Source organism: Stylophora pistillata, chromosome 1 (genome assembly GCF_964205215.1).
Source record: "Stylophora pistillata chromosome 1, jaStyPist1.2, whole genome shotgun sequence".
Lineage (NCBI taxonomy): Eukaryota > Metazoa > Cnidaria > Anthozoa > Scleractinia > Pocilloporidae > Stylophora > Stylophora pistillata.
In genome coordinates this window covers 56,251,766-56,272,610 of record NC_142519.1, presented here as the reverse complement: position 1 = coordinate 56,272,610, position 20,845 = coordinate 56,251,766, and the positions used below count along the sequence as shown (strand labels likewise).

At 38.3% G+C, this 20,845-nt stretch overlaps 2 protein-coding genes and 1 long non-coding RNA gene across 4 annotated transcripts in view; 1 reads left to right on the top strand and 2 right to left on the bottom strand.

Annotated features, from left to right (window-relative positions):
* LOC111331136 (uncharacterized) overlaps positions 1-18,014 on the bottom strand; it is a 27,629-nt gene extending 9,615 nt beyond the window's left edge. Inside the window, exons 1-17 of one of the 2 annotated variants that reach the window (XM_022936194.2) lie at positions 16,844-18,014; positions 11,270-11,432; positions 10,621-10,724; positions 6,893-6,976; positions 6,685-6,772; positions 6,209-6,306; positions 5,295-5,394; positions 5,014-5,137; positions 4,436-4,515; positions 3,918-3,979; positions 3,787-3,825; positions 3,444-3,523; positions 2,721-2,819; positions 2,271-2,385; positions 1,848-1,952; positions 1,240-1,291; positions 724-863 (exon numbers count right to left, since the gene is read on the bottom strand). In XM_022936194.2, the coding sequence (XP_022791929.2) occupies positions 724-863; positions 1,240-1,291; positions 1,848-1,952; positions 2,271-2,385; positions 2,721-2,819; positions 3,444-3,523; positions 3,787-3,825; positions 3,918-3,979; positions 4,436-4,515; positions 5,014-5,137; positions 5,295-5,394; positions 6,209-6,306; positions 6,685-6,772; positions 6,893-6,976; positions 10,621-10,724; positions 11,270-11,318 (1,419 nt within the window). In that variant the 5' untranslated portion in view covers positions 11,319-11,432; positions 16,844-18,014. Of the gene's footprint in view, positions 1-723; positions 864-1,239; positions 1,292-1,847; positions 1,953-2,270; positions 2,386-2,720; positions 2,820-3,443; positions 3,524-3,786; positions 3,826-3,917; positions 3,980-4,435; positions 4,516-5,013; positions 5,138-5,294; positions 5,395-6,208; positions 6,307-6,684; positions 6,773-6,892; positions 6,977-10,620; positions 10,725-11,269; positions 11,433-13,570; positions 13,691-16,843 lie in introns of those variants that run through there. The other variant, XM_088734322.1, reaches the window with a different exon arrangement.
* LOC111331121 (octopamine receptor beta-1R) lies at positions 16,373-20,700 on the bottom strand. Its single transcript, XM_022936173.2, has 2 exons — positions 20,022-20,700; positions 16,373-18,369 (listed from the first exon to the last, which is right to left on the bottom strand). The coding sequence occupies exons 1-2, from the start codon at positions 20,698-20,700 to the stop codon at positions 18,041-18,043; spliced, it is 1,008 nt and encodes a 335-aa protein (XP_022791908.2). The 3' UTR covers positions 16,373-18,040.
* On the top strand, positions 17,152-20,845 carry LOC148743238 (uncharacterized). The gene is made up of 2 exons (XR_015992052.1): positions 17,152-17,211; positions 20,532-20,845. It is a non-coding gene; the product is annotated as an uncharacterized LOC148743238 (long non-coding RNA).

The window sequence follows — 20,845 nt, the reverse complement described above, 5'->3', positions numbered from 1 at the left end:
TTGTAAATTTTATTTTCATTTGTACCCTTGATAATGGCGTCATGAAGTCGCCGAAACGTCGGGATATTATATCACTCGTTTTTACTTGTCTATGAAAAAGAAGACGATCAGTAAATGTGTGAATTTAATACAATCAAAAACTTGAGTTTTTTTTACCGGTGAAATCAATTTCACTCGTTCCGCTCTCAAACATAGCGCTGAGGTGTGTCACTTTTCCTTCCAGCGGAGTTCGCAGCGCGCGCAGCGAAGCCCCATACTTATTCATTCATTCATTCGAAAACCGTTCGAAACAGAATAGTTAACAAGGGCACAACACACATCGAGTGTATGTCACGTTTCAAACGGAAAGTTATAGCTGCATAGCAATAGCTTATAAATATGTCACTTCAACGAAAAAAGGATCCGCCTTAAATATAGGAAACCTTATCATAATACCTCACCAGTGTAGACAAACACCAAATAACAAGGGAGTGACCAAAAACAAGCAGGAAGATTGAAGGATTGGAAGATTGACATGGATTAGGAAGTGACATAGCTCCTTTAAAATCTGGAGGCCATCAAAACTGAATTAGTTATCAGTTCACGTTATTTCCAGCTTTATGAACAAGTTTACGAAACATTGAGGTTGCAAAGAGTCCAGCTTTGCGCTTTGCATTTCCAGTTTTTCAAACTATTCGGAAAACAACAGTGATCCAAAAATTAAAAATTTATAGTGTTGTCCACCTCATTTTCGTAGAGACTCTTCACAGATGCCACCACTCTGTCTGCCTCTGCCATGGCATTTGTCACAGTCCTCTCCGCCTCGTGTTTAAGTCGCTCTATCCTTGTCTCAAACGTTTGCTTTAGATCTTCAAGATCTTTTTCTTAAAGAAGACGATTTCAGTCAGGAAATGATCATCTTTCTCACCTTTAATGTTACATTTTTAAGTACTCGTAACTATTATCTATTCATTACTAGTATCCTCACGAAAAAGTTTTTCCTATTTGAGTGGCATATGGGGTTCTGTGGTACACAGCCAATCAGAGAAGAGATTGTGCGATACCTTGAGCCATCTTGAGTGCCAATGATTGGTTCATTGATTCATTTGTACCACGGGGCACAAAACACTCATCTCTGTGTACCACGGTGCCCGTGCACTACTCATTAAAAATCCACACAATTAAATTGTGCTGAATGAGGAGGGAGTATTTTTCTAAATGGGGAACTGGTTGAAGTTAGATAAATGTTTTCTGATTTACCTCTCCTATCCACAATCTTTGAAAGATCTTCACTAAGTCTCTTGTAATCAACCTACAATACAAAATTTAATAGGGAAAAGAAGTCAAGAAAGCTCTGCATCGGCGCGATTGAAAGTAAAAATAGAGAATGACGTTACGTTACGTCTCTAGAGAGTAAAGATCTGTTGTGACGAGCATGGAAAGACATTGAGAGATGTCATAAAGTACTGAGAAGATACATCATTCAGCAGCTTGTCTATCGGGGCTTGATACTGAGTAGGGAAAAATTTGCCCGAGAGAGAGCCACGCAACGCAAGTCTTCAGAAAGTTTCCCACGATCTCCTCCCCATCTGTAAATCTGTAATTTTAGATTTGACTTCCGAAAAGTCACTTAATCTTTACAAAAAACTAGGAGGGGAAACTTAAATACACTAAACTAGGGAGACAAGCTAAAGGGCTTCTAAATGGCACGAACATATAAGTATGTACCAAACAAACATATTCTCCTTCATTCGTAACCACGTTCCATTGCATGATATAGTTGACGTGGCAAGCTCTAATCAGCAATTTGCACTTGTCTAAACGGAAAATACACCAATGCATATGGTTCTTTTTAAGATGACTCTTACCTCAACGTTAACGTAAGCAGTATTTGTGATCTTCATTGCTCGGGATCCAAAGAACAAAGTGCTTTTAGTCTCACTAACATCACCCATGGTTGGAGAAACACACACCTAACACAATCATTAACAGTATATTTAACGAGCGCGTCATTTCAGTCTTACGGTTTAAAGAAAATGTGTTTTTGTTTTAGCCATGATTTGTAAACCATAATATGATCGAGAAAGAATTTCATTTGAAATTGCAGACAGTGCTTGTGTGTCTATCCGTCCTGCCATCGCTTACTTACTTGCATAAAGAACGGAACACAAGGACGCTTGAGTGATTCCCAGTCAGAGTAGCATATATTAATAAAGTAGGTTCCCGTGTATTTTCGGACGGTTTCGTCTAACGTCGCACGATTCCATCATTTCCTTTGATTTAATACCTACCACTAAACTTGTTTTGCAGTTTCCACCCAAACTTTCTTGAAGCAGCCTTGTTAGAGTAGAATTCCGGAACGGAACGTGGGTCTTCTTCCCTTCTGCCAACGCCTGGATAACATTCCTACGAACAATTACGGTGGGATAAAACCTGCTAAAGCTTTAAGTTTATCATAAAAGAATCTCATTTAGAACAGAATGGGTCAAATAAGAGTGAAGGTTGCTTCCCTTTTCACTGGAAGATCTTCCCTATCGGGGCAGAATCGAATATCTTCCTAGCCAAGTCGAGAGAAGTACGAACATTTCAAAAGTTCCACGTTCATTATCGTTATGGATCACGTAACCTTGTAAAGCAACACCTCTGATCAAAATCGCGGGCTAAAACAACTTTGGCTAACACGCTTACATGGAAAGTTCTTACACTGAATTAATGAGCTAAATAAACAAGGAAATCCTCACCCTAACTCAAGTAGAGACAAGTTAATATGTTGAGCTTCACTAAGTCTTTCTCCCTCCGCTTGGGTTTTCTTGAGTCGCTCACTTCCGGCTAAGTCGCACCTAAACGCGCAACAATGTGTTATTGACTCAATAAGCAATATGGAGTGCTTTTTTATTCAGTGTGGTAAGGGGTTATCGTGATAGCCAATCAAAGCCAAAAGAAATGAATCATAGATACCAGAAAGAGACACTAAGAACCTAAAGAAAACAGCCAAAAACGCGGGGAAATGCGTTTTGGTTGCAATACGTCACATCTGGCTCTTTCCTACCCGCGAGGTAATGGGTTTAGATTGCGCGTGCATATTATGGCATATACCATATGTTTTGGTCTGTTGTTGGCGTTTCGTTTTTTGTCACGTTTTCCGTCCAATCTACAAATCTTTCAAACCAGGTCTAATAATTTCGAGTCGGGTGTACGAGTCAGATCATACAAGTCACATTGTACAGATTGAAACACGTTATCGGATTTAACAGAACAAGTCCACCATTTATTCTACAATGGGAATGAAAAAGTCTTTACAGGTTTCAGGTCTTGATTGTTTGAGAAAATGGCGGGAGTCACAGAGTGACGTGAGAAGAACCAATGCGATTTTCACAGAGATGTGTCAGTTCAAGTTATTCTTCCACTTAGTAATTAGTACTATATAAGTCAAATGTTACATTGCGGTACTGTAGTGTACATACAAATATATTCGTCCTCTAATAAGCACATCGTCATCAAAGGCCACCATTTTGGCGAGCGACTCGTCTTCTGCGTTATCATTCTGAACAAATTATAAAATTCTGATTTTAGTAAAGAATCTGTAGGAGTTATGCTTGCAAAAAGAAGAAAAAAAATTGCAAAATATTACATGTTCTCATGGATATGTTGTGTAAAATTAATTCTAGAACTAACTATCAGGTACACGATTCTGGTAATTTTTCTATCGTGACTAAAGTCATTGCAATAGAAATTTCCGGCGGCGTTACAAGTTAAATCACTTACATTTTCTTCTAAGCAGATATTAATTCAAGTTAACAGTCCTACCTCTTCGCTCGCCCCAGCATCTAAATCTTCTCCTGAATCCTGTTTAAAAACAGATAATAAAGCAAAATGCGTTCTATTCAAGTAACCATGAAATGTGGACCAAGAATCATTCCTTTCGGTCAATTACAAACCTCATGATCACTGCTACTCTTACTCGGTACCAGACCATCCCGAGAATCTCGTCCGTTTGCACCTAAAAAAAAACATTTTTTTCAATTGTTTGTATATCATTTATTTTCAATATAGCCTTGAAAGTGGCAGAGATTTCGTTTTGTTTGACTATCATGATTTTGCATACTTTCTAACTAGTGTAAAACCTTACGCCTTCGTTGTGTTCTCTAAAATTGGTTCATGCATAGGGTTTTTATATCGAGGTTTGGATGCACGCGGTAGGATTGGACAGTGCTTGAGAAGTCTAAGAGCTACTCGAGGCAAAGCTGAGAGCAAATCTCTCAACTTTCCACCTACATCCATACTTCGATGTACGCAAAGCTTTAAATATAAACCAAAACGAGTTCTTTCTTGAACAGTCTCTTGGACTCATTAATTATGATTAGTCAAAAAAAAAGCTGCATTGGTGATTACAGGTCTTAAAGTAGTGATCCCATCATCTTTGTCTTATCGTACATGGATGAGAATTCAATCTTACCATGTTTAGCAATTCCCTCTGCGTTCATCTTGTTCTTGTTGAGAGTCCTTTCAATCGTCAACTGACAAACAGAGTGGGACCTGAGAGCAGAAAGAAACCTCTTTTGGTACTCATGCGAGGTGTCGTCATCTTAAACCGACTAGTGATACCACTAATGTAGAACAAATTAAGTAGATATACAAAAAAGCTTCTGCCCTATGCTATCTTTCACTGCCATTAAAGCTCATACCTAAATCTACCATGAGCCGGCTTTTCCGTCGGCAAACTCATGCCTAATGTTAAGCCCCATGCAAACATGCAAAGTGTATCTTTTTTGATATGTATGTCCACAAACCACTTACAGGTCTAAAAAGACCGAGGGCAGTCGCTTTATTTTAAAGATCTCTCATTTTATCATCGACGGCTCTGTAAAATCACTCAACTTGGACTGAAATAAAACCTTTCGACTTGAAGAAATTTTTAAACTTTAAATTGTACACTTTTGAAAAATTTTGTGTACGAGTTGATAACCCGATCAAAAGATACATCTATTGACTCTTGTGACTCGACGGAGGAATGGACATCAAGGTGAGTGGTACCTGCTTGAGTTTCTGTTCATCTTAGTTTCAGCAAATATAAGTCTCTTCTTTCCCACAGCTAACAGATGCAATACTTCTGAGGGGCTTCGTACCACAAACTCGGTAAGGTTCTCGACATAAACACCTGAGGATTAAAAACACAAAATTCGAAACGTTCCGCTTAAAATCCGATGCTCTTCAATTGCAAATTTCTTTTCAAAGTCTATTGGGGCTATTCTAGGGAGACGGGTGTGCGATGAACCATGCAAAGTGTATCTTCTTTGATATGGATGTCCACAAACCTTTGACTGGATGTTCTCTCAGGCTAAGTTCGACTTTGTTCGTTGAGTTTAGGAGGTCGTAGATTTTCTCTTGGTAAATTTGCAAGTATGACATTGTTACCTGCAAAGTAACATCGACATTGTTGATTTAAGCAAGTGCACCTCTTTTCATTGTCTAGAGCAACGAACCAACACTGGGGCAAACTGTTGTCAACTGAATGTTGTTGGAAGCTTTTTGCTTTAGGCTGCATTCTGAAATCAACTTTCGTTACTTGTGTAAATTTATCTGACTTTAGACCGATCACGACTAATGGGTCTAATGTGTTTCCCGGGGTTAGCTCGGGTCGCGTTATCACACTAGTCCATTGCATTGGGTCACTCTGGCTTATCAAATTATTGTTTAATTAACAATTATTCCACGAGCGCGCGTTGGATATGAGATGATAGATAGCCAACGAGGCGCGTAGCGCCGAGTTGGCTAGAATCATCTCATATCCAATAAGCGCGAGTGGAATAATTGTTTTATTAAAAACGCCCCCAAGAAATTATTATTTTGTAAGAAGAAACTGGATTTTTTAGCTCCCTTTTGATTTTAAGCTGACGCGTACGCTTACCATATTTGTAGATTATGGTATATTGGCTGATATACCATAATGGCTAAGCCAATAAAAAGTCTTGAATTGCATTATCCAATGATCCAGTTTTTAATAAAAAAATGTTATTGTTTCCCGAGCTATGCTTTCCATGCTGTGTTTCCCGCGCTTTGTTTCCCGCGCTTTGTTTCCCGCGCTATGATTCCCGCGCTATGATTCCCGCGCTAAGGAGTTTCCCACGCTTTTGCGCAAGTCGCGTTAATTGTCTTCGATATCTCATTGGTCCATTGGGTCACTCTGGCTTATAAAGTTACCACGTGACCTTATCAATACTGCTGTCACCTTGTAATCATGGTAATCATCCTTTGTGATTCGTTTAAAGCACCTCTCAATCACACCAGCTGTTATCCCATCAGGTGCCATCAGTGTATGGGTCTTGCCTGAATTGATGATAAAGCCACAATGAAAATTGGATATCTCACCTCAGTAACGAGGACCGGGGCATAAAAAAGATTTCTAGAAGGGCTGGTTATGGTCACGAATTCCGCTCACCCTAGGTGAAGAACTTTAGACCGCACGTCTACCTTGTGTATCAGCAGGCTCATATTCACGCGGTGGTTGGGGCCACCAAATGAAAACTCGAACACTAGATAAGATTTATACTATACAAAAGACTCTTCGAATGCTTTTAGATTTGAAATTATGTTGTTGACCAAGAGAAATATTATTTCACAAAGGGAAGGAGTCACATGTACTATAGAGGTTCCCCCCCCCCCCCCCCAGCCACACCTCTGGGAGATAACAAGTGAAATTCATACCGGATCCCGTCTGTCCGTATGCCATGAGGGTTCCATTAAATCCATTCAAAGCAGCATTCACCAGAGGTCTGCTAATGGTGCTGCACACCTGGAAATATTATTTTTTAATGGCTTAGTTCAACAAGTTTTTTAAAAACATTTTGGATCCATTTGTATCTTTGAAGGTAAAATGTCAGTACTGTCATGTTCTAGATCTTAACAATCCCACCTCTGGGTTTGTAGCCTCCTTTGGGAAAACATGGTCGAAATTAAAAGTCTTCTCCCAACTATGCTTGGAATCAGTGACATGGATCTGAAAGAGGAAAGTCTAGGTGTCAACAAGTTTGCATTTATCTTAACTTCAAAACCTTATGGAATAGGCTCTTTGTTTTTTTATTTTTCTTCCTTTTTGCTTTTGTTTAGAAAAGTGCTAAATGCACCAAATTTGGGATGTTGTTGTGCACAACTGTGTCACACTTTTGAAATAAAAAAAAAGATGCTTTAACTTTATTGAGTAAAAGTTTTTCCTAGAAATAGTAAAAACTTATTTTTTCATTTTGAGGCAGATTTGCAGGGGTGAGTTCATTGTGGGGGTTCAGACCATCCATGTTTTTACCAAATTTCAGGCATTATTTAAGTTCATTCCTCTGCTCTCTATTTCAGTTCAGACCCCATGCAATACACATATTATTTCCATTCAATATCCAGTGTTAGCCAATGAGCTACAGCACATCCCAAGGGCATAGCCAGGGGGGTCCTGGGGTGCCCGTGACCCCCCTTGGTAGGCCTTCTTTTGAGCAAACAACCTACAATATTCAGGTGGTGAAAACACCATGACATTATCTTAGCCTGCCTACTAGACTCTCACTGCTCATCCCAAAACTTTAACATTAAGTAAAACATGCACGGCATGGAGGTCGACATGACAATCTGGTGAGTAGCCTCTATGACCCCCCCTTTGAAAAATCCTAGCTACGCCCCTGCATCCCATCCTTTTTCTCTGTATGGTAAGAGTTACCCCTTAACCGCTAAGAGTGACTAGTTTTTTTAAAGTTCTCCAAACAAGATCACCCCTGAATGAAACACTAAGGTTAGGAGAATAAAGAAAAATGATCACCAGCTAAGGAAGCTCTTAATTGTTTGACAAATTCTTCCTGTCCGCACCTTGGGAAATGTATGCGGAACAGTTCAGAGAATATGCATACTGTTGGTAAGGCAGAAAGTGTTCAAGTGTGTACTCAAGCCGAGAATCCTACTTCACTGAAGCTAACCTGGTTTCTGTGACATGAATCAGCTAATAAGTACTATCCTAACCCCCCTCCCTCCCCTACCAGGTGAGAAGCTAGCTCATCACAGATTATTCCCTAAAATTCTCTCAGGATTCACAAAGGTTCACAATTAGCTATAAATACTTGGTTGGAGAAAAGAAAAAGAAGATGGGAACTATGAGATTAAAGTATCTCACACCAAAAACACAACAGACAATAACCTGGCAGTTATTACACAACTCAGGCAGTGAGAGGGCCAATAACTAAAATCAACCAATCAAAATGCTCTATTGCTGGTCAATATTCTCTAAGTATTGGACTGGGCACTGTCCCGAATGGTCCTGAATGATACCGCACTTGTATCCCTTTGAACTTCAGTCGTATAATAAACCTCTTATTAACCAAGCTTGCTCGGGACCGTACTGGAAGAATATTGGCCCTCGGTCTTTTTTGTACGGACCTTACTGCATTCAGGTCCCTACTGTCAAGACCTCGAGCTGATATTCTCCCAGTACGGCCCTCACGCTTGGTTAATAAGATATATGTATCAAGCCGGGGCCACTTGGCTCAGAGTGCAACTCGGAAACTTTAAGGTCACAGCATCCTTAGTACTTTAAACCTTTTAATTATTAACTTAACCAATTCATCATAATGAACATTCTCTTAGGCCAGTAATGATAAAATTTCAGACATTCACTTCTTTGCTCGTGTTTCATTGCAAATCTGAGAAATACCAAATAATACCAATTCTGAGGAGACAAGGCATAATACATCCCCAGTTTAGTAAGTTGCACACAAATTATGCAAATCAGGTTTCACATTTTCTAATACACTGAGTTGAAATTTTCAGTAAGTATCATTATCCCCACATACACGTACTGTGTTACTTTTAACATAGTCTTTCCTTTCTTTCTAGAAAGATTTAATGTAACTTTTTAATTGATGTTTTAAAATCTTATGCCAACCTGATGTTTAAATAAGTGACTATTAGAAATTTCTGAACTTCTCTTATTTAGAGGGATTAGTACTACCAAACAAAATTCCGTATTTTCAAAATTTAAATAACATTTAAGCAAAAGAGGAACTTTTTCATATTTGCATGGGATTATCTGAGTAAGTTGAGAGAATTTAACCAAGTCATGTAAACACATACCTAATCGACATTAGCATGCATAACCTTTCCTAAATTTTCTCGATCCCCAGGTGTACAGATGAGGCCATGAAAAATAGCTTTTAAGTCCTTCATTGCTTTTTGAAAGTCTCTCTCAAAATTATCTACCAATCTGAAACGTCACCAGCATATTTCCATGATATTAAAATAACACAACAATCGATGTACATCGACCGATAAGAGCACGTGTAATATCTAAGTTGTTTTAAAAAATTTTATCAAAACGAAAGTGAAATGTTTTGATCGAATCGCTGTGATAGTTATAGGTAGAATGGGTAGAAATATCTACTACTGATAGCAATAGTAATATCTTAAGATGCTGACGCATTTCAAAAGATGGTATTTAGTTCTGATTACCCTTGAAAACAAAAAAAAAAACAATAACGATTTGAATAGTCTTCACCTATTTTTAACGCTGACAAACATCCTTACGCTTATAATAAATCAACCTGGACATTGGGCGCTCATTTCACCCCTGTAACGAGCAGAATTCTTGCCAGTTTCGTCAATTTTCACTTCGAACAAGGTACTCTTGGGCAAACGTGTCGACAAACTATTCCAAATGTACACAGCGATATTTTCAGCTGTTGAACACACATCTTTGAAGTAAGGAACGTCCAAGTCTAGATTTTTATGATCCAGAGGTTCCAAAACACTACCCATGTGCGCTTTCAAGTCCGTCAAGTTCATCACCATGCCATTTAAGGGATTCACTGGTCCATAAACTGTCACCTTCACAGTGTAATTATGCCCGTGGCCGTTCTTGTTATTGCACTTCCCAAATATTAGTCGATTTTCTTCGTCGCTCAGTTTCGCACTGTGTAAACGATGACTCGCACAAAAAGTCTCTTTTCTCGAGATGTAAACCACCGGCAGTGTATTTGTTTCTTTTCCGTTCATGGTGTGATCGTAGAGCCACTTCCACTGACAGAAGATTGTATAATCACAAAGACTACCTCGAACGCGATGGTTCGACACAAATGCCTCGTCAAATAATTACCCGCTGACCAAATGTCTCGCCATACACATGCCGAACATCATCTCCAGATCTCCTCCACTGGTTTTTTTTGTCTCGCGATTTGTTTTTGACTGTAAATTTTTTGTTGTGAATCCATCCATGTCATTGTCGCGTATACACGACAAGCTTCTGGTCCCAATTTACCATTTTGCGACACGCATGATGAAGTTATGCTCTTCATTCTGATTTTGTGGGGATTTTTAGCCAAAACATGCTTTGGTTGATTATCCGAAAATATCTAATTAACTCAAGATTTTTGTTTTAAATATGATTTTACGATTGTTATGCTGTCTGATTCGGATTCGAACGAGTTAGAGAAATAAACGTGGTTTTCTAATGACTTGATTTCGTCGACCTCGGAGGATCACGCGTGTTCTCGCGGGTTGGCCACTCTCTCCACTCGAGGATAACACGCGTGTGCAACTCAATCACAAATTGAGAGCGATACCAATTTCAAATATTCACCTGTACATAAGAAAAAAGTGGCATTTTACCCTCACCTTCGAAGAGAGTTCTTCCACATTGACAGCTATCTGTTCTTTCCGATTGTTTTCATTCGGTCGTGGAGGACGCACTCGCACGAAGACTTTCACCCTTCCCGAATCTAACGCAGAAAAGAAAACTTGCAATGTCACTCAAAACTATAGGAACAATATAAGCATTTTTTAAGTATATATCTTACATATGATTCATAGCTGTAAACGATTATTACTTCACTGAAAAAATTAGACTGACATGGCTCAAATTAATCATTGTGACGTAATCAACACGACAAATTACATGAGAATTTTTGTACTTTACATAATAAAGTTCCGCGTTGAAATAATTTTTTTTAAATCAACATTTTCCTCTTCTTTAACTTTAACTTTTTTATCGAAATGAAACCAGAATAACGCTCAGTTTTGTGCTGAACTGGGAACTGAACGCCGCCTAAATCAGCGTTTTTATTAAGTAATGACTAAAAATCCCAACGAAGAGTGATTATCAACATGCTTTCGTTGTTAATAAAATGATATATTGTCAAAAATTCATCAAAGAAAATACAGCCTCCAAACGACTTATCTTAAACATGTGCATAGCTGCCAGCTCAAATCATCAGGTGAATTTTAAGTTTTGCTTTAACATATTACAATTACTTCTTTCACTCACCTCTTCCAACTTTGGTGGTTTCACACTTTTCCCCCTTTTGTGGTTTCATTTCAGAATACTAACCCGCTTACAACGTCAAAGCCTTGCTCTACTGTAGGTTCTTCTTGACTAAGCTTGAAAATCGACTTCACCGGCATTCCAGACCACTAAGCGACCCGAAACCCTGAGGAAAGGAGTCGATTAAGCAATAACATGTCAGGTGGACCAAACTTGAGACACTCATACGTTGTGAATACGGCGTCAATTGTTTAATATTCAAATTTGAATGAACTGCTTACCCAATATTCAAAAGTGACAAGAGTCCTCAGAATATTAACCAAGTCTCGCAGTAAGCGAAGTATTATCTTAATTAGAAATGAGGTGATCTAAAATGGCATTTGATCGCATTCAGTTCAGGTCTTGTCAAAACCCAATCCCTCCAAACCTGAAGGTAGTTGAAAACAAACGCTACAGATTTAATTCTTTCTTGCAATACCACGATCAATACTAGTTTTTCGGAAATTGTAATAGCAAGGACAACGGTTTGGTACTTTTAAGCGCACTTGTTACAATATCTCTGAACATTTTTAAATGTTCAAAGATATTGTTACAAGTGTCTTATAAGAGTAAGTTCTTTCTGATTTTGCCCTTTCCCGATGGCCAAGAACGGAAGAATCTGATCATGAATTCTCACCACCACACAAAGGCAGGATCGATCACACTAGTAATGATAATATTGCAATGATCACGATTGCATACAATTTTAAGACATATTTGATTCGACAAGATTTCAGTCTCTACAGAATAGAACAGAACTTTCGTAACCCACTGCAACCAATGTAAGGCAATTTTTCTCAAAACTGATAGGTTGATAGACTGTAAAAATCGACTTTATTTTATTGTTAATGGTCAGAGTATTACCATTTGAAGTTTCGTTACGGAATTTCCTTAAAATATTCTAAACTGAAGTTTTAATCAGGTTTCAATTATACAGGTTTGTAACTTGAAATCGAGTTTTTGATTTAGTTGTTAAACTGTGGTGCTCTTGTGCATATAGGAAGAACTTTATGGTTCAACTAAATTAAAATGCGAATAAAACACGCTGTCGATGAGGAAATTTTTACGAAGTACTGCGGAACTAAACCATTATAACTGTTCCAATCGAAATTTCCAAGGGAAATTTTTCTTCTATTTACCCGTCACTGCGTTCTTGTTTGGCGGGACTTTTTCCCGCCGCCTAAAAATTTGTCGCTGGTCACTTATTAATTAAAAATTGATTGATTAAGCATGCATAAACATGATGTACTGATAAAAATATTGGAAAGAACGTTTGTGAAATAAGTACCGCATCACTTTAAGATTGATTCTGTTGGAATTGACAGGTTGTGATTCCGTTTTTGAAACAAAGCTCTGATTTTGGATGCATGGAAAGGAAGCTTCCCCTTTTAAACCGAAAAAGTCAGTCCCGCTATTAAGAAATTTCAAACATGAACTGAATTTTTTGAAGCACTGAAGCGCTTCAGGAATGACCTGTTGCCCTCCTACGGATTATTTTTACGGATAACAAGCCAAATAATGAAAAAAAAATTGGATCAAGAGCACGAAATTAAACTAATTGTTAGCATAAACGCAATAAACGGATATTTCGGTGGACAAATTGAATTGAAGTCTGTTATATTGAATATTTAACAAGATACTCAATCTCTATGTACTGCTTAAGTTCAGTGCTCCTTAACTTCTGTTAATGAAATTATAGTACGAATGCGACAGAACATTCTCTATTGTATAAGTTCAAGCAGTTCTTATTCAAATTACAATACAAAAATGAGAAGCATCAGCTCACCCTATGAATCTAGACTATTCGTTTACTTTCATGCTCTTTAGAAGAATTCATAAGAACCTTGTTACACGTACGTATCTTAGAACGTCAATGATGTCAGCTAACATAACGTTCATCTGAAATTAAATTCATAGATTATAGCCTTGTTTCCACAATCAACATATTTTTAGAGCGTTCTATTTTTCGCTTTACCCGAGGAAATTTCGAGATAGCGAGCTTTCACAACGCGGTACATGGCCTCACGTAGAAACCCAAGTAAATACATGTGAGTGGATTTCCGGAGAATTAAGAAAACAGATATCCTAAGGTAGTCCTTAAATAAGCTGAGAATAAATATGACAGCTTCCTGAAGTATTGATTGACTAACCTAGTTAAGTTTATAAACTCCACCCAAACTAAGAAATCATCAACGACTGTAAAATGCGCACATGAATAAGCTATTGGTTAAATAACGTTGGCTTTCTGTTGAGAAGTGGAAATACCTTCATAGGCTTAGCGCGTAAGTGATTTCAATCGTCCTTTCGCTCTTCTTGTCGTGAGAAACGAGTTGAAACTAGCTTAACGAGATAGCGAGCGCCTAACAACAACTTGAACAACTCTTTTTAGTTGAAATAAGCTTGTTTAGGAGGGAACGATGGCGTAACACACCCGGACCCAATGATGAAGTAAAGATGTGGTCACGTCAATTTTAAATATAGCTTGTTAAAATACTCAAGCTTCAAATCAAAGTCACTGTCTAGCGTGTAAGTGTTTATGAAGTAGATTTAAATCTGAACAATGTTTCGTATCAACGTGCAACTTGTCTAGTTGCGCGATTCATTTTCCTATTCAAAGGTTGATTTTAATTTTCTGACCAAAATAAGCTCAGTAAAAAAGTTGAAATTATATCAACTATGAAGACGTCCCGTTACGATCGCATGTAGCAGGTGTGCTGAAACTCTCTGTGATTGGTTGAAAAATAATGCAGCCAACATGAAATTGGCGGGAAGACAAAAACAAGTCCGGCAAACGGCTTTTCTTAGATCGACTGGTAGCGCAAAAATTGTCTTGACAAAAATGTCAGTTATTTTGATATTTTAGAGGCTAAAGTTAAACACAGAGAAAGCCGAGCTTTGCTTCAGTTGTATAATATTTGTCATCAGATGTCATGAGCAATAATTTACAGCTCTCAAACTCTTAATCTAATTTTCCGTGCATGACCACTGCCCCAAGTATACTACCCACCGTGCGTACCAGCTAAATTAGGAGATTTTCTCAGGTCAGCGAAATTTTCAAATAAAACAAAAAATCTGCATCGGACCAAAAGCTTTTTCAAAATAATATGTGTATACCGACTACACCATAACGAAGGTCGAATTGAATTTAGGTTACAATTCTAGGTCAGAATTTTTCCTGAATATTCTATTTTTCCGGTTAGAATATAAATTTTAATCAAATGACAGTACAGTTTTCTGTTTTTGCTGTTACGGTTTTCTGTTTTTGCTGTTAACTCAGTAAAATTTCGGTTTTGTAAAATGGGGTGGGGCAAACTAAACAGTTAAAAAGCCGAAAACATTGGGTCTGATACATACACTCTTCATCATGGGCGAATAATGTTAGTAAGAATGCTGGCGTGAACAGTCTAATATTAATTTTAAACTATTTGTACACTTTTATGTATTCCTGACAAATTGGGTCGAAATCACGAGGAAAAAGGTGTCACACCTGGTCTTTGGTAAATTGGGTGAGGTGCTATACACCGAATGCAAATATGGCGTCCAATTTGAGTTGCCATTGTTCTGGACTGACTAGCCTCTCACACATGTAATAATCCTTTTGTATTTCCACGTGGAGACGAGACTAGTGAGTCCAGAACAATGGCGATTCAAATTGGACGCCATATTTGCATTCGATGTATAACAGGCATTATGCTACCACCAGCGAACAAAAGAGTATAACATTTTTTGCGATTTTGGGATGCGTTCGGAGCCACCAATCTGCTCCGTAATTTTTCTCTTTCTCGCAGTTTTTCTCATCATTTTTTTTTTTTGTCTCTTTTCGATTTAAACCTCATGGTAACACCCCTCATGACTTGTCAATCGAAGAGTGAAATTATTAGTCGCAGCATTAGCGCTGAACGCAAAACCAAAACGCGTTTTTGGTTCTGAGCCAGTCATTGTACTAACCCTAATACTTAACGAATTTTTTATCTTGCAACCGCGTTCAGGACGATTTTAACCTCCTTTTAGATCAATGTCGCTGATTTCTGTCTTTTCATCATGTCAGCTGACAATTCTTCTCCTGCAGATATCTCTACGTCTCCAAATTGGCCAAGCAAAACATGCAAAAACTCAAAGCGCACAAAGTACCTTTTACGACTACCAACAAATGATCAATGTCATTTGATGTCTCCGCCCCCCCCCCCCCCCCAAAAAAAAAGGTGACCGCCACACGAACTCTCCATCAAGTATCAAAACTTGGATTGATTTGTCAGTTACGACCAAACTGAATGAATGATATGGAAAATAAAATTAAAGTTTAAAAAACTGTTCATGTTGTGAGAATTGTACTCGGAAGCGTGATTGTCATGAACGAGATGCCTAACTAACTGTCTAAGTGAATGATCAGCTATTTCAATGTGACAATAAGTTTAGACACTCAGTTTATTTGCTCAAATCACCACAGTTGAGCAAATCTGTAACAGATGCTATCTAGAGCAAACCGAAGACATAATTCAGTTTGCAACTGAGCAAATAGTTAAGAATTGCGAGTAGTGTTCTAATGTTAATTAATCGGAGTAACGAGGGAAAACTGATCAATAACAGGAAATTATTAATTTTTTAAATATTTCAGTTTATTCCATTTTCACTGCATTGATTTGTAGCCGAGTGGGGAAGGACTACAAGGAAACATACGAACCATTCGAGCTAGTTCACCTTCCCACCCATCCCATCCCACCCCAGGGGAGGACATCCATGACACAGTAATCTCGTGTGTGGGAAATTAACGTCTCCTACTAGGGGTAAGAAAATGGAAAATTTGCTCGAGTTGCATTCACATTGATTTCGCAAGGAAAATAAAATCTTTGTTGATTTTTTTCCTAAATTACAAAAAAATGTGAATCTTGATACAAAATTGTATCATTAAATGCATCACTACGCCGCCCAAGTGCAAAATATGAAGACGAACTGCGCACTTTATGGCGTCAACTCTCGCAGTGAGTTGAACTTGCCACAAGTTTTGTTGTACCCCGAAAATAAATTGAAAAACCAAAGCAGCTGACAACAAAGACACAGTCAGACAGATCTTATTAACACATGACGACTGCCCTTTAAGTCAACAGTTTGGAACAAACAAGATATTTATATATCCGCAAATGTCAAAAAGAACAATTAAATACATGTTGTTTTAGTCAATAAGATTTTTTTAACTTTTGGCTCACATGTTTCAGGATTTTCTCAACTATAGGCATTACCTTTAACGAAAACCCACTATCCGAGCCGAACTGAAATGCAATTTTACAAAGCAACCTCGACAATTTATGTAAATATATATATTCCATCACTGAATATGGTCAACAGATAACAGTGAACATATTTACCATAGAATAGAAGGATCGCCCTTTTGAGCGGAAACTTATCGTTCACACTAGCGAGAAGAAAAATAAAATCACTGTTCCAGCACTCTAACCATAGAGTGAACGTGTGATTTTATGATAACCCAGAAAGTTAGATGAGCGTTTGATGAAGCGCGACATTAGACATTAACAGTCTTACCTTATCTTTAACGGACTCTAAGAACCCTTGTGCTGAATGCTGAAATAAGCCAGGCAAGCTGAAATAGACTTTAAAATGTCCCATCGAGGCGCTAATACCCTTTGCATACCGTGTCTTCTCGATTTTCAGTCAGCAAGCGCGCTTCTTGTTGCATTTCTTTTGGAGTTGTGTTTTCGGAGTTCTGTAGTCACCCGTATCAACGGGTGGCAAAACCCACCAAATCATCAACAAGTGGCTAATAACCGTGCGCAGCCTGGACCCGAATAATGACGTTATGATTGCCACTGTGATGAAGGTCAGTTGGTATTCGCCTACCTGTTGAACTTAATCTTCAACTCTTGGCGCCCTGACTACCGTTTTTTTATCAGGTATAAGTGAATTTAATGTCGTGTTATGTAATTCATAATAACATATAGTCAATTATGGTTCTTCTTGATCGGTTCTCGAAAGCGAGAATGTTCTCTATAATTATCATTATTTAAAGTCTTTTATCTCCATTAGACTTAAGGCCATTTTTTTCAGCGTAAGGTTCACATCTGTGATTGTATTTCAAATTTGAAGGTAATCACTAATTGAAACCTTAAGTGCTTCAGAGTATTTACTGACATGGTAATACGCGTATGAATACCATGACCACAATATCGCACACAGCACAGGTGTAATGTCAAAACAACCAATTGAGGATAGGAGCGCGTAGCTTTTTGTTAATAGCGATTTGTGGTGGTCGGAGTTGTGGTCGAAAGTAGTCGATATAGTAGTCATAGAGAAAGTAATGTAGACGTCGTAGTGGCTATTCTCTACTCGGATTGAGTTTACACTGCATTACCTACAAAACTCGCCGTAAAGTTGGGTCCTGTTTAAATTATAAACGCTTCCCTCATTTCATTTAGAGACGGGACGGGATACTGGGTGAAAGTAAAATTCCCTTAGAGAAAACTCGAAACGCGGCGAAATTGCCGTGCGTGTTTCTCGTGTGTAGATAGTTTATGTTATTCGTTCGTTCTCATTTCAAGTGGTAATCCTTATGGACTGCCGAAGAATCATAAAGACAAAACTTACGGAGTAGTTTCTTAGAAACTCGAAACATGTCACATAGCGCCTTAGCAGGTTAAAGAATGTTCCCCAGTGAAATACGCAACCTCGTTCCAGGGTCTTTTCGGATTTCAAAATGGCGGCAGGTACGCAATCGCTAAGCAATCACAAGGCACTGTCATTGATATACATCCCTTGAGTTTGCTGAGAACTCGTGGATAACTCCGGTAACTCATAGCATCTATTTCTTTCGCGAAGACGGACTCTTGCGCATGCTTTTGGTAAGGAAAGTTTCGAAAACATCCTTTTGTAAGCCAACCGGAAGTCGCGATTCAGGTAACCATAGAGGACTGGGTTGATGGCGGAATTGCTATAGATAAGAACAGAAATGACCAGAACTACAACTGGGGTGATCAAATTTTCGACGAATGCGCTCAAAATGACTGCCACCATAAAAGGAATCCAGCACAGATAAAATACTCCGACCACAATTCCTGACAAAAAAAAAAGACAATAAAAAAAATTGAAGAGAATAAGAAATTGAGAATTATCTTATGTGGATACAACGGGAGAACTTGACGAAACCCCTTAAATTTAGGGACCAATCATTAACCATCGGAGGATCTGGGGGGACGGGGGGGATCAGTCATCGTCAACAGAGTACCAAGGGAAGGGAAGATGATAATAGAAAATTGACTGCTGATCAGGCGCGGCATATGAATATTACAGAGCCTTACAGGGGATCAGGTAAATTTCATCATGACATAACCAAAATCATCCGATCTCCCCTCCCCCTCCCCCTGCGATGATTATGACTGGTCCCATACTGACCCTGTCGCTTGCAAATTTCTAACTGGCACAAAGGCAGACGTTTCATGGTAAATATCGTGGATAAAGTTATGGACGGGCTCCATTGTGGCTAAATGTCCATGGCTAATGGAAAGAATAAAGGTTTCCATGCAGGTAACCCGATGTTGCAAATTGATGGCAAAATTTATTCCATTAAATTCTTCAAAGCAAAAATTAAAATAATATATCTACTAAGACGTGAGTGCTAGAAATTTAAATACATGGTAAAACAAAACAGCATTTATACTAGTATTTTTTTTTCATAGTGATTTAGCCCCAACCCCTCTCCTCCACCGATGATGTTTTGGTTAAACGTTTATCTCCTTTTCTAGGAGACAAGATATCAAACAAACTATTGCTTTTACAGGATTTTCGATAAGGTTAGATATGCTGATCTGTACCCTGGGGTTACTATATATCCATATTTCTACGACCTAATAGATGTATTCTATTCGAGACTTCGTAAAGACAAGCTGCGAGAGAATTTGACAAGTTATTTTATCATCTGATGGGCGGAGAACAGTTTTGAGAGCTTTAATATTATTTTGAACAGAACATCAAAATGAGATTCTTAATTTGTTGTAAGCTTTGTCGAGACGTAGCGCTGTAAGAGATTTCAATGCTTAAAGACAAAACAAAACGAATTTGAAAAAAGAAATGCAAGAATTTTTCAAATTTCTTTTTAATGTCCTTAAGAGTTTTTAATCTTCCACCGATTACATTCAAACAAATCAAAATGTGGAAAGTTCTTGATTGGACGTGGTTTCCTCAAGTCATTGGAGGTCACCATGAGTCCCGGAAATACACAAGATTCAAATGTGCGGGAAATCTGCAAACCCCCACATAAATCGCCTAGTCTCATACAATTTTATTCATTTCTATCCTCTTTTTTTTTCCTTCTCCAACGTAAAACCAAACGCACCAAAACATAGATCGATCGGTACTGAGTGAATTAAACATAGATGTACAGCGTAGATTCGTTTAATATTGAATCCCGGAAAAATTGCTTTGATAAATGTATGCATAAACTAAAAGCAAACTTGAAATTAATTAGGCAACATTTCCCCAGACGTCGTGCTCTTAAAACCAGTTTTGACGCAAGATGTGGGCGTGCGTGAATTTAATACAACCTGTTTTAAAATTTAGCTTAATCAATTCTTGTAAAGTTAAATGTGATGCAGCAAACCTAAACTGAAAGCATTAATTTCGAGATCAAACAGCTCTTGGACTAAGGTAGTTTTGATTTCGAGTAAATCAAATTCTGCCGTTTAAGAGTTTTTTTAAAAGAGTCACTTACCAACTGTTCTAGCGGCTTTAGATTCCTTTAACACCTTCGCAATATTACGATCTGGATCCCGCTGCACACGTAATGCTTTCAGTCTTCTTCCCAGCTTGACCGCTGCCTGGTAAATTTTCAAATAGGCGGCTGTGATAAACAAAGTTGGAATTAAAACGATGGCAGCTGAAAAAGCTGTCAAATATTCCGGGCTCATTGTATCTGCAAATCGACAGACCTTGTGCTCTCGGCTGCGCTCTCGAGCTGCCATGTTCCCCAAAGTAACGAACGGCAAGAACGAAGCTAAGATTGCAATAAACCAGACGAGGATTATTGCGAAAAAAATTCGTCGAGCGGTAAATTTAGTAGAGTATGTAAGAGGCAGAATTATAGCAAAGTAACGCTCCACAGTAACAATTAAAAGATTCAACACAGAAGCAGACAAACTGAGCAATGTTAGACTCAGTGAAAATTGGCACCAACTAAAATCTTGCGACTTGTGAGGGTCTTGTGCTTCGTGTATCCTTACAGGTAGAACAACCACACCAACAGCAAGATCAGCGAACGCCAACGAAACCAGAGAATAATTGGTGACCTTTCGCAGAGCGCGCGTCGAATAAACGGAGAGGATCACAAGCAGATTGGCGAAAGTAATGATAATGCTCAGGGAAGCGTACAAGAAAGTTATCAAAAGCTCCATGGTATAGTTCTTTCGCTCGACAGATCTTCTCGTCAAGGATTTTCCTTGTTGGCCGAGTTCCACGTTATTAAGTTTCTTGAATAGAATGTAACACTTTTTTTAAACAGTAAATCTACAAGCTTTGTTTCCTTGTTGATAACACCTA

Bases quoted from the DNA above. Each gene is read 5' to 3' on its own strand.
- LOC111331121 (XM_022936173.2), bottom strand. From the start codon at position 20,700: ATGGAGCTTTTGATAACTTTCTTGTACGCTTCCCTGAGCATTATCATT. The intron at 18,370-20,021 runs GTAAGTGACTCT...TTTTTTTGTCAG, and splicing joins TAAAGCCGCTAGAACAGTTG to GAATTGTGGTCGGAGTATTT.